Source organism: Sturnira hondurensis, unplaced genomic scaffold (assembly GCF_014824575.4).
Source record: "Sturnira hondurensis isolate 20B ecotype Veracruz unplaced genomic scaffold, ASM1482457v3 Scaffold0021354, whole genome shotgun sequence".
Lineage (NCBI taxonomy): Eukaryota > Metazoa > Chordata > Mammalia > Chiroptera > Phyllostomidae > Sturnira > Sturnira hondurensis.
In genome coordinates, this window is record NW_028093985.1 from 3,209,245 (window position 1) to 3,223,833 (window position 14,589).

Below are 14,589 nucleotides of genomic sequence, written 5' to 3' on the forward strand. Positions count from 1 at the left end.
CAACGTTATCATACTTGCTAAAGATAATTTACTTATTTTGATCAGTCTACAATTTGGTTGGAATTACTCTGAATTGAAAGGGAGTAGAAAGAACTGTATTAGAACAGAATCAGTTATACTAGCTAACAATTTAATAGTTCCCTTATATGTAAATCAACCCACAGTCTAGGATGTTAACAAAATGAGCTTCCTGTTCTCAACTCTGAAAGGGGTTAACACAAGAGGGAGCTGCAAGCAAGGGCTAGAAGGGAAAGGAATTACCATTTCTGGGTCTCAAGTTACAAAAGCTTCATGGTAGCAAGAAATACCACAAAGTTATCATTCCAATGTCCATGGTAGTTTTAAAGAAACAGCCAGTAAGATTTGTGACTAAGAACTTCAATGAGTGCCTTATGATGCTACTGGTGGGCAAGAGGGCACAGATACCAATAGCATCATAAGGCACTAGGAAGATCAAATCGATAGGAGGTTGGAAGTGTAGGAAATGCAAAACATAGTGGATGCCTGTTTTTCCTGGGATTGGCTATGAGAAAAATGAGAATAGAACTTCTAACTGTTGCTGACACCTGTTATCACGATCAAAACTCAAAAAAGAGAAAGAATGCCCAAGGCATGCTATCACTCGTACCATCTCTCTCTCAAACTGTTTAAGACACACTTTCAGAAAAAGGACTTCACCCTCTAAGATGGTTCCTCTATAGCTTCATGGTTGTTACACTCAACCTATAAACTGCATCTTGTAAAATATGCTAAATAGGTTTTCGCCACATTTGGAAGGAATGTTTGGCATACTTTGAATTATATTAGCCTATTTACTATTGATTAGAGAACTCAAAAACCACAAAGGCTTTTTCACTTGGAAACATCCATTATTATTCATATTTATATTTGTTTAATGGTGAATTTTTAAAACTTCTATAACTAATATAGGAAAACTTGAAAACTACTGTTTCTTTAACACTTGAATATTAATTACAAACTTAAATTCCCTTAAATAATTTAAACTACAAATTTAACTATTTAAATATATTAACTATTAGACAAAACACACATGAATACAATAGTTATAAAACTTATTGCTCTTAACATAACTAAAATAAGAGTACATTGGTATAATTCATTCTACATTATTTCTATACTTGTTTCTATGTCTTCTTAAGATTAAAATCATATTTATTTTGGTACCTCTCCAGGATTAAGAAATCGTATGATACCCAAAAATGCTTTATTGATTTTAGAGATAGAGAGGAAGGGGGAGAGAGGAGGAGAGAAGGGGGAGGGGGAAAGGGGGAGGAGAGAGAGAGAGAAAGATTGATGTAAAAGAGAAACATGGGCTGACCAACTGATTTTTGTTGGGTCACGGTACCACTTCCTCCAAGACAATTCAAAGTACAGCCAGTTATCTGGCTTTACTTAATAATAAGTAACTACCTTAAACTTTACAAAGGTTATTTTTTGTGAAATCTAATGTTTTGCCCAAGAATGCTATCTTTATGTTTTATATGGACAGTGTTACAAAAGCTTTTGTGCTATGATTACATACTGACATTCTGTTAGCATTCTTGCAAGCTTACACCTGCTTTTTTAATATCAAGGAAAGGAACATGAATAGAGGGCTCACTGGTATGAACAATGGGAGGAACCGACTGTGGGAGTGGGGGGGACCAGGTAGGGGTGAGCAATAAGGGAAAAGGTGGGACAACTGTAATCAAACAATAAATTAAAAGAAAAAACACTTAAAATATTGTTAAAATCTTATCACAATTAGTAGGGCCATCACTTTAATTTCTGTAGAGGTGGGGGATCTAATCTGTACAGAAATTAATTGTATATAAAGTTAATCTGCCATCTTGGGACATAATTACACCCAATTGCTTGCGTGTTTTTACGTATGACTGCTGATGTTGTATGGTCTTTCCTTTTCTTGTTTCAATTCTTATCCCAGGACTACCTGACTAATTGAACAAATCTGTTTTCTTTCTTCTCTACTTACACAGAGATAAATAAAAATACCCTATGCTTTATAAACAGATATGTATTTAATAGATAAAATATAATGCACATGTATTAACAGGCCTCTCTTAAAGTCATTAAAATATTTTAAACACTGTACTATAGTGGCTTTTATTTTTGCATTGAGACTACCTTTTGTACACTATTAACATTTTTGAGTATCATTATTAACTCATGGTTTTTTTCACACTTATTTCCATGAACTAAAATTACTGTTGGATTCCCCCCCCTCCCCCTTAATTTGTCACAGCTTGGCCAGTTAGAGCACCAGTGACCTAGCTCTTCATCCATCTTGCACTTCTGGACATCCTGGAAAGCACTTTTGCTTTCCAACAACAGTAGGACGTTTCAGACCCATTCAAATATCTTCATGTTCCAAGACAGCCTGGCTGTCCTATAAGGATTCCCGATCTGTTCAGCATTCCATACACTCACAGCACCCATATACCTAGTACACAGTAGGCTCGATAAATATTTATTAAAATATGAATAAATACTACAAACCAAAATCTAGGCACGAAGAGTGTAAAAAGAACTGGTGATGGGCATAAATGCTATTTTTGTAGTAGCAGCAAAGTAAGAGAAGACAGAGCTTTTAAAATTTAACTTTTTCAATTTCAAGTTACCATATTCTTGTGTCCTTTTATTCTAATACCAGGTTTCACCGGCCACCAAGAATATTGACTCCTGCCACACAACATACATAATATTCACTCTGGAGGAGCCACTAGGAGACACCTCAGAGATAGAGACAACCATTCTCTAATACAGCTCAATCTTAGTTAAATGGCCTGCATGGCTGCCTGTCAAGAAAGAGGTGACAAACATAATATTAAAAATGCCATGAACAGAGAAAATAAGCCTTGTTTTCTATTTGAATCCTGAAATTACAAGTCAAAAGAGTAGACTTTTGGAGTAGTAGGCATTGACTGCATCTGAGCTGCTCCTCATATGGGAGACTCTGCAGCATGATCCAAGGTCAATAGCAACACTGACTTCATATGTGAAAATGTACTGTAGCAATGTGTAGCAGACTAGCCCAGTTGTAAACAAATGTATATTTAAATAGGCCTTGTATTTTTAGACCAAGATGAATTTACTTTCAATGACTTTACCCATGAAAACATACCTCGAATGCTTTCGTGGTTCAGTGCAAGGTCAGACTGGGGAAATGACACAGTGAACATTTGACGTTTTCTAGTTCTAAAACATAAACCAATTAATAAATAAAATTTTTAAATGGGAAGAAAAGAAACACTTTCTCACTAAAATACAATTTAAACTTTTCCTTTCATTTAATGAAATTTCAAAATAGGATAAGTTATTTTTACTGCTATATCATTCCAATTACTTTTACAATTACTACCAATTTGTTAACATTATTTCAAGTGGTTGCAAAAATGCAGCTGAAAAATGAATGGATGAACTTCAGGGTTATAAACATGCTACACCACATTTAGTTCTGAAAGTAATTTTGGAGATGACTATCTGCCAAACAGGGATGGTGAGGGTCAAGAAACAAGTTGGCTCTGACACACAGTTTGGCTATCTAAATCTTCAAATACATTGAAAGTTTGTCATTATAGTTGAAAATGTAAGTGAAAGTAACCAATGACATTATGTATCATTCTTGTATTTCACAGCAGGCAAAGAAAAGACAGGAAATATTGAAGGGGAGAGTGTGAAGGCAAAATAAGAGTCGTGCCGAATCTGCAATTTTGATCATCTGCCTTAAGATAATTAAAAGTTCATTGAAGAAAAGCAATCAGTTAACTTCTTCTCAGTTTAATTTACTACACAAATGCAATCAAGATTTCTTCCTTTAAAAAAAGAAAAGCCTCTATTTACAGTTGTTTTAAGAGCAGTTGTTAGGCACCAGGCATATCTACTTCAATCCTAAGCAAGAATAATATACTGAACATTCTCTCCTCTCTAAAACTAAATATAATCAATATATGCTATCTTGGAAAGACAACTGCTCATGTAAAATAATTTCTATGAGGCAAACAGAACTGAATGCTGTTTTTCCCCCTAAACCATGGTATTGTTTTAGAACAAGCTGATGTACAACAAAATAAAATCATAGTTTGAGTCAATAACAGATTTTTTTCCTTAACAAGAAAGGAGAACTTATGATATAAGTCTAAAAATAGAGCAAACTTTCATCTAAATTATTAAAAATAATTACTTATATTAGGCAAAACCACAAACAATGAAGGAGTCTGATAGTAGAGAATGATTAAATAAATTATAGTACAATCAGGTTATACAGTAAAAACATGAGGCTGTTAAAATCCATGTTTATAAAGAAAATAATTATGATAAACTATTACTTAAAATTTAAAAACAAGAAACAAAACTATCTGCAGAATGATCCCAATTTTATAGAAAATATGAACAAAACCAAAAAATATACAGAAAGCCTAAAACAAAATGTAACAAAATGTTAACAATGATTCTCCCTGGGCAGTGAGATGATGGATGCTTTGTTAGTCTTCCCTAGTCTTTTCCTTTTTCTATTCTACAGATGAACTTATAATGTGGATAAAATCAATAAAAGGGTCTTTTTAAAACAGCGATTCTCAAACCTTTTGATTCTGGACTCCTTTATACTCTTAAAAAGTTTTTGTTTATGTGGCTTATATTTATATATTTACATATTAGAAATTAAAATGGAGAAAAAATTTTAAATCATTAATTAAAAACAGTAATAATTTAGTAACACGCCAGTATAGTTGATGAAAATTACTATATTTTCAAAATCTTCCACATTTTTACAAATCTCTTCATGGCTTAATAGAAGACAGCTACCATCTTACATGTGCTACTGGCTTTTAATCTTTTGCCACATATTTTGTTTGATGTATATAATGGAAATCTGGTCTAACAAAGATATGCAGTTGGAAAAGAAAATAGTACTTTAGTAGCCTTTTTGGATAATTATAGATATTCTTTTCTGATATCCCACTAAAATTCTCAAAGCAGTAACTTCCATAAAGGTTACTGAAAATGTAAAATCTGAAACAAAAAATCAATGAACTTTTTGTATTCTGTTACATTACAACAACCCTTTGATCTATTTATACCTGGAACAGATCTTTTATCTATGCCTGATTTTGTGGCAACATGCATTGGTCTTTTATAAAATATTGAGTTATATAAATCTTATGTACATTTCATTATAAAATATCAAATAGATCACCTTCATAAATATTACCACTGATCTCACCAGAAAATTTTAAGTATTAGAAAGCCATCAGGGTCAACGTGATAGACAAGTTTTCCTAAACTCTAATTTTCTATTGAAAGCTTGAATTTTTTCATTGGCAACAAAACTATTAGCTATTTTCCTTCAAGTAACTGGCTTATTTCATTCATTTTCAAGAAAATGTCTGCCATATACCCGAGTGTGAATAACTAGTTTGTCTGTTAGTCATTTTTTCAATTAAAAAAAAAGTGAGGCTAGTTTTCATACAATGCTTGCAACTCAAACAAGTGCTCTCCTTTACACAACTGTAATACTTCGGTATGCACAGAAGTAGTTTAAGCATACTTCCCACTTCATCAGATTTAATAAAACTAATAACTTTTCTACTTCAACAAATGCATTAAGTGAAATTGGTTTTTCTTTAACTGCTAGAACATGGCAGTGAAAAACACGGTGACTACTAGTACTATTTGGTGCCACTGTCCTGACCCTTACCCAAAGGCTCCAGAATTTTACCCATTTGCTTTTAGCACTATAAGTACAAATGTCAATATCATGAAATAGGCAATCATGTGTTGGTATTATTATGAAAATAATTTTAACCTTACATACCTTCTGGAAAGAGTCTCAAAGATTCCTAGGGGGCTCACAGACCATATTTTGCAAATCATTGTTTTAAAAGAATTGAAAGGATAAAGTCTCAAGTACAATAGTTGTATGAAGTCCAACTCCAAATTCTTATTTCATGCTATGCTTTAAAAAATTTTAATAATATTAACACACAGAATCAACTTAATCTGATCACTCTCTCTTGTGAAATAAAACTTATTGAGCTTGTAAAATAATACATACTTATGCTGCTTTTAAAGGGGCAATTATTCAAAAACATAATTCCAAAACTCTTAAGAAAATGAAGATTCATTTTAGATGTGCAAAAAACAAAAATATCTACAGTATTATAAAGCCAAAAACTGAATGCTTACTGAAACAGGACTTGACTTTGTTCCATTTCATCTTGAGGTTCCTAGGGGAAAAAAAAGTAGTTTTTGTTCAACTGATGAATGCTAGCCCAATGCAACACACTAAAACTTTAACACTTAAGGCAGTTCAAATGGTAATCTTTCTTAGCATCTTTTTAAAATTGTGGTAACATATACATAACATAAAATTTACCATTTTGACCATGAACAGTTCTATGGTACTGTACACATTTACAATGACGTGCACCCATCACCACCATCCATCTCCAGAATTTGTTCATTTTTCCCCAACTGAAACTACACACCGATTAAACACTAATGTCCACTCACCCCTCTCCCAACACTCAATATCCACCCTCTACTTTCTGTCTCTAAGTATCTAATATAAAAGAAATTACACTATATTTGTCCTCTTATGACTGGTTTATTTCACTTAGTAGAATGTATTCAAGGTTTACCCATGCTGCAGCATGTATTTGTATTTACCTCCTTTTTAAGGCTGAAGGATATTCCATTGCACATACCACATTTTGTTTAACCACTCTCCTGTCAGTACACACTTAGGTTACTTCCACCTTCTGGCTATTGTAAATAATGTTTCTTTTTTTTTTTTCTTTTAAGAAGTTATTTTTTTCTTTTTTTTTAAGATTTTTTATTTATTTATTTATCTTTAGAGGGTAAGGGAAGGAGAGAAGGAGAGAAATATCAATGTATGGTTGCCTCTCATGAGTACCCTGCTGGGAACTGGCCTGCAACCCAGGCACGTGCCCTGACTGGGAATCGAACCACGATCGTGTGGTTCGCAGGCCCACGCTCAATCCACTGAGCTACACCAGCCAGGGTGTAAATAATGTTTCTATGAATATGGGTAAACAAATATATTTTCGAGTCCCTATTTCCATTTATATTAGGTACACAAAGGTCTGTCCAGGAAGTATCCAGCCATATAGTATGAGAAATAAGAAACATTTATTGAAGAAGATACAAGATACAAGAAACACTGTACACAGGACAATGATGCCTCAGTCCCCGTCAAAGTAGGCACCTTGGGACCTCACACAGTTCTCCCAATCACCATCAGCTGTCCCATTGTATTTTCCTGAATCTCATCAATGGTCTGAAATCTCTTCCCTTTCAAAGGTGATTTTTGTTGTGAGAAAGGCCAGAAGTTGCAGGTTGCCAAATCTGGGCATACAGATTTGTAGTGGGGCTGAGTCACCTGGGTGATTTGATGCTTCACAAGAAAACTCTGCACAAGACATGATGCGTGAGCAGGTGCACTGTCATGATGAAGGTGCCAATCACCAGCTGCCCAGAGCTGAGGCCTTCTGAATCATCTAATAGTTTCCGCAGAAGAATGTTCAAGCTGAATCAAAATCCAATGCAGATTCATTGCTCTACTCATTCAGTCATTTGAAGGCGACAACCCCATAGTACACATACTCACTTAATGGCATCCACTGCCCCCACTGACTAGTACAGTGAAGTCGTAACTGATCACATATACACATTCCAGTGTGCTCTCTTTCGCTGCAAGGTTACATCGATGTTGTGCCAACAATCCTCATTACACTAACAATGGTTGGACCTTTTTCTGACAGACCTTGTAAACCCAGAAGTGGAATTCCTGGATTACACAGTAATTCTGTATAATTTTTTGAGGAGTCACCATACATTTTCCATAGAGGCTTGACCCATTCTACATCCCCCACCAGCAATAAGCAAGAATTCTGATCATCCTGCATTTAGATGGTCCAGCAATTTATGCCCCAGAGAGGTAGCTAGTAAGAGAGAATGTTACCTGCATACTGGGGCTTAAAAAGACTAATCACACATATGTCAGCTGGATATATAATAAAACACGTACTATATACACACATATAAATCTCTCCATGAGCTCTGGACTTGCTAACCATGATCCTTCTTCTATTATATGATCAACAAACAAGCCTGTGGTTGTTCATTTCCTTCAGGGTTCTCATTAAAGTTCATTTTAACTGTTTTCACCTTTACATATGGATAAGGATGGAAGGTAAAAGAAAGAAAATGATATTCAATCTGGATTCACATCTCTCAGATAAACAGTACCACATTTCAGAGAGCAGAAGTTAGAAGAAGCAGTGTGCTGGAAATATCCATAAGAATGAATTAATCATTACTCCCTGTTAAACAAGTATTTTCCAGATGATCAAAAATGGATGATAATAAGACCAGTGATGCCCTTGCATTAATCACGGTTCTTCAAAGAAACAAAACCATAGAATATGCACATATATATTGAAAGAGATTTATTAAAAGGAATTGGTGTTATGGACCGGCAAGTCCAAATGTACAGTGTGGGTCACGAGACACAAGACTCAGGGAAGCTGATGATGCAGATGAAGTCCAAAGGCTGCCTATTGGAGAATCCTCTCTTGCACATAGAGGCTGTTTTTTTATTCTATTAAGGCCTTCAACTGGTTGGATGAGGCCCACCCACATTATGGAGGGCAATCTGCTCTACTCAAATTCATGATTTAAATGGTGCTCTCTTGCAGAAACATCCTCATAGAAATTGTCAGAATAATGTCTGATCAACTATCTGGGTACCCCATGGTCCAGCCAAGCTGACACATAAAATTAACCATTACACCTCCTAATTTTGACAGACACCAATGTCTCAAATTATTCTCCAAAGATATTACTAAACTCTCCAAATAACATAAAAAATTTTCCATGTAAAGTTTAAAAGGTGCTTGCCAAAAAAAAAAATGTCAGCTAGAAGTATAATAAACAGGTACTACACAGGGTGGGGCAAAAGTAGGTTGGCAGTTGTTCATATGAAAAATAACACAATAATTAGCCCTGGCTGGTATAGTTCAGGGGATTGAGCGTGGACCTGCAAACCAAAGGATCATGGTTCGATTCCCAGTCAGGGCACATGCCTGGGTTGCAGGCCAGTTCCCAGCAGGGGACCCATGAGAGGCAACCATACATTGATATTTCTCTCCTTCTCTCCTCTCCTTCCCTTCCCATCTAAAGATAATAAATAAATAAAATCTTTAAAAATTTTTCAAAAGCTCTTAAAAAGAAAAATAATACAATAATTAATAAATAATAATATAAGAATAAACTATTTCACATACTCTCAGTTGTAAACCTAGTGTTCCTCACCTTGTATATACCAACAAAAATAAATGTTCAAATAAAATAAAAATTAAAAAATAGAAATGGCTTGCCTTGTAGCACCTGTAAGTAATAAGGGAAAGTATTGCAACAAGACCCAACAAAAATTATGAGTATGAAATATTTAAAAAGATGCTACCTATATTTTTTAAAATTAAGGACACATCACCCTGGCTGGTGTAGCTCAGTGGATTGAGCGCAGGCCTGCGAACCACATGATCATGGTTCGATTCCCAGTCAGGGCACATGCCTGGGTTGCAGGCCAGTTCCCGGCAGGGGACACACCAGAGGCAACCATACATTGATATTTCTCTCTCTCCTTCTTTTCCCCTCTAAAAAATAAATAAATAAAATCTTAAAAAAAAAAAGACACTTGGACAAAACCAAGGTAGGGTGGGATCAGGGATGGGAGGTGGATGGGGTGGAGGGGAGTGGTGCCAGTAAAATGGAGACAACTGTACTTGAACAACAATAAAAAATAAAAAGAAGTAAAACATTAAAAAAATTAGTATGGTTCATAACAAACCGAAGTTCCTCTATTTCTATATAGTTTCTTCTTATCTAAAATAGCACATCATTTCTAAAATAGCCTGTTTTGAGTTGAAATGTCAATGTTGTATCTGAGTACGAAGGAGGAATTTATTTAAAAATCCATTTAGTAATTACTTACAATTTATTTAGAAACTGAAATCAAGGTATAAAGCAATATATTTTATTCTTCTAAGATACTTCTGGGAAACCATCTTTTCTGTTCTCCCCATTTCTTTATTTGATAAAATCAGTTTCTCTCATATAGTTAAATTACTAAAGATTTGTTTTCTTTCTTTTTGCTCCAGAGTGGACTTTTTATTTCAAGCTGACTATGTGCCAAGGTCAAGGGAAAGAGACTCAAGTCTGTCTCCTTGGCTGAGGCCCACTTGGATTTCCATATGTGGTTTACACAACCACAAGCCCCCACAGGCTAATGTCACAAGAATTCTGAGTGTCGGGATATAAAGAATAACAGTGAGAAAATGTTGGGGTCTGTTTTTTCAAGAAGGAGAAAAGAGACTTCCGGCCAAGATGGAGGCATAGGTGGAAACACTGTGCCTCCTCGCACAACCAAGTTTAAAAACAACAAATTTTAGTAACAAAAATGCAACCAAAAACAGAAAATTGAACTATATGGAAGTCCAACAACAACAAACCATTTGGCCAGACCGATAAACCAGGCAAAGGAGTGAACAGTGAAACTGAGAGATCAGTGAGACAGACCGTGCAGGCCCCAGCAGTGGGAAGCAGCAGAGGGGACTGCCATTGCCCCTCTTTGACCCCACCCCCACATACAGCATCACAACCCAGCGACTGCGTTGCCCTGCCCTGGTGAACACCTAGGGCTCTGAGTTGCCCCTCATACATAACAGGCACAAACAGATCAAAACATCATGGCTCAGTAAGAACTCAAAGCCCCAGAGCCGATAACTCTAAGTGACCAAGAAACAGCCAACCTATCAAATGCACAGTTCAAAACACTGGTCATCAGGATGCTCAGAGAACTGGTTGATTATAGTCACAAATTAGAGGAACATATGAAGGCTAAACTTATTGAAATGAAGGGAAATGCACAGGAAACCAATAGTGATGGAAAGGAAACTGGGACTCAAATCAAGGGAGTGGACCAGAAGGAAGAACAAAACATCCAACCAGAAAAGAATAAAGAAACAAGAATCCAAAAAAATGAGGAGAGGCTTAGGAACCTCCAGGACATCTTTAAATGTTTCAACATCCGAATTATAGGGGTACCAGAAGGGAAAAAGAAACAGCCACGAGTGGAAAACTTATTTGAACAAATAATAAAGGAGAACTTCCCCAGTCTGACAAAGGAAATAGACTTCCAGGAAATCCAGGAAGCTCAGAGAGTCCCAAAGAAGTTGGACCCAAGAAGGAACACACCAAGGCACATCATAATTACATTGCCCAAGATTAAAATGAAGGAGAGAATCCTAGAAGCAGCAAGAGATAAGGAGACAGTAACCTACAAAGGAGCTCCCATCAGACTATCAGCTGATTTCTCAAAAAAGAACTTACAGGCAAGAAGGGGCTGGAAAGAAGTATTCCAAGTCATGAAATCCAAAGACCTACAGCCAAGATTGCTCTATCCAGCAAAGCTTTCATTTAGAATGAAAGGACAGATAAAGTGCTTCTCAGATAAGGTCAAACTCAAGGAGTTCATCATCATCAAGCCCTTATTATATGAAATGTTAAAGGGATTTATCTAAGAAAAAGAAGATAAAAAATATGAACAGTGAAAGGACAGCATACTCACACTTATTAACAACCACACCTAAAACAAAAGCAAACTAAGAGGATAGCTAGATCAGGAGTGGAACCATAGAAATGAAGATCACATGGCGGGTTAGCAACAGGAGAGTGGGAGGAGAAGGGGGGAGAAGGTACAGAGAATAAGTAGCATAGATGGTAGGTAGAAAATAGATGGGGGGAGGACAAGAATAGTATGGGAAATATAGAATCTAAAGAACTTGAGACACGTGGACATAAACTAAAGGGGGGAATGGTGGGGGAAGGGGGTGGAGGGGAATAAGGGGGGAATAGGACAACTGTAATAGAATAATCAATAAAATATATTTTAAAAATACAAAAAAAAGAAAGAGAAAAGAATATTTCCCTCCCCCTAAAGGTATTATTTTCATAGAATAAAAGTAAAGATTGTAAGAGCAACTTATGTCAATGTTTTGAATATTACAATTCACTATAGATTTTAAATACTTTGATTATATGGTCTAACTTTTATTGTAGACAAAATAAAGGGGGGCAGGGAAAAGTTAAAGGAGGTATCTATTTTATTATCAATAAATTCCCATGAAGGTGAAAAAAGAGGGACAAATATCAAATATTTCATTTTTCCTTCTTATCCTAATTTTACAAGCCCAGAAACAGCACATGGCTGATTTACTGATGTCCAACCTTTGAAATACACATTCGTTAATTCCTAAAGTCCAGTAAGGTAACTGTTCCAAGATGGTTGATCATCAGAAATTACTCAAGAGCTTTCAAAAAGCAGAGATTCCTAAGTTCCATTCAACTACAGGTCCGAGAGTCTATACATTTCAAAATAGCCATCCAAATGAGTCTAATAATAAACATTCAAAATCACTGTCTGAATTACATTATTCAGTAGCAAATGCTTCTGAAATAAACTAAAAAAATTATTTCCCATTTCAGTTACTGAAACTAAAGGAAAATATGTGTTTTTCTTAACTCAAATGTTGCAGAACTGATTTTTAAGCTCATGATTAGAAACTATAGATATTTCAGCTTCAAGAAAAAATATTTGATGTTAAAATTTACTTTTAATCCGAGATCATTCAAGTGATACACCTTCCTAGGTACAATATTAGATAGATCCTCATGGTCAACTTTTTGAAATTGTTATCAATTTCTGCTATTAAAATGTATCTTCCATCCCATTCCTTAAGACTTTGTGGTATCTGGTTAGCTAATTTATTTATGCCAAGGTGCTAACTAAATTACCCCTTACTTTTCCCCTAAGTGATTACATAACAAAGAAACAAATAAAAATTTCTGTATATAAGTGTGTATACACACATACATGCACTCACATACACGGGACAATAGACATGTCTTTCAGTGGTCCATACCTCAAATTATATCACACTGACTAGTATCTTCTTCACAAATTTAAGATGACCTCTGACATACAATGCAGATGAAAACTATAATTATTATAGCCTAATTTTACCTATTTTAACATTCTGTTCCTCTCATTTTCAAATCTACACCAGAAAGAGAGAAAAATAAAGGAAAGAGGAAAAAGGAAAATATTAAACACCTCCTCCTAAAACAACTGTCTTTCAACAAATTTGCAGCAAAGCAGTTGAATGGCTAACTAAAAGAGAAAAAACTGAATATGAAAAGAAAGAAGCAGCAAAATAATAGACCAAAAGAAGTAATCATTAGTATTGTGCACTCTTTTAAAAGCATTTCCAATTTTCAGTAAGTGTATGTTTAATCAATATGCTTATCACCTGTAAGACTGCATCCTCACTAAGAAAAGGCATCATCTTCTTTTCACTTACTTGCTCTTGTGGATCCTCTCTGAGTTTGAACCTAAGTTGAATCTCAGGAGAATGTGCACCTACAATGAGATATAATCACAAGTCAATTGTAACAGCTTTATTGCTCTGCTTTGACAATGAGCTAAGGATTTAAAGATAATAAGAATGTGATTAAAGACCATTTTGTAAATTATGATTTCCTGTCACTTTTATGTGTTATGATTTTTACCATATTAACTAGGGAGAAACATATTCACTATGTTGAATACAATAACACTGAATATTTCCTGTTTCAGGGCAAATGATGAAAAGAATATATATTATATGTATTTTTATACAGATGTAAATCACACTAGAAAGAATACTTCTTTTTTAAAAAATTCATTTTAGGTCTTTTAAGAAACCCATCATAATATATAATTCAAGAAAATTCAAGGTTTCTGTTGTGAGATGTCAAATTTAGCCCATATTTTAACTTTCTCCCCTTCCTGGTTCCTATCAAGAATCCAAAGAAATGATTAGTTTTTAGAATCTGAAGCAGCAATGGTAAAAAAGGAAACATATCCTCTATAGATTAGATTAAAATAGATTAAAGAGAAATAAAAAATTAGTAAACACCTTGCCACTCAACATAGGAAAAGGAGTGGATCCTTCAGAAGTAATTACATGGATTTCTTCCATCAGAATCCTTGAAAACCACCCGGCTCAGGGCACATCTCACCAACAGAAGATGGAAGAGGGTACATTAGAAGTTCACAGTGGATAGTTTCATACTTCACTGAGCCTGCTGTTTGTAGCAAAGATGTTTAGGATGAATGTTACACCAGTTTCTCTGTGTGGGAGGATATCTTCCTGACCAGATATCTAAATGTACTAAATGCTGAAGTTGGTAAAATAATATAACAATGGCACAGAAGTAGAGATACTAAAAAAGATCAATGAAACAAAAAAAAAAGTAAGAAACACACATACACACCCAGGAATTTAATATGTAACAATAATGGTATTTTAAATAGGGGCACTGAGACAAGTATTCAGTAAATAATATTGGAAAAGTTGGTTAAGTATTTAAAAAAAATGAATTTAGAGAATTACATTTCCCTATGCTAAAATATTCCAAAGAGATTATTTGTAAAAGTTATAAATA

At 34.9% G+C, this 14,589-nt stretch overlaps 1 protein-coding gene across 1 annotated transcript in view; it reads right to left on the minus strand.

Annotated features, from left to right (window-relative positions):
* The window catches only part of ANKRD31 (ankyrin repeat domain 31), a 126,137-nt gene that overhangs the window by 102,348 nt on the left and 9,200 nt on the right, over positions 1 to 14,589 (minus strand). Inside the window, 3 exon segments of the mRNA XM_037032396.1 lie at positions 3,143 to 3,216; positions 6,205 to 6,245; positions 13,413 to 13,522. Coding sequence (XP_036888291.1) covers positions 3,143 to 3,216; positions 6,205 to 6,245; positions 13,413 to 13,522 — 225 coding nt within the window.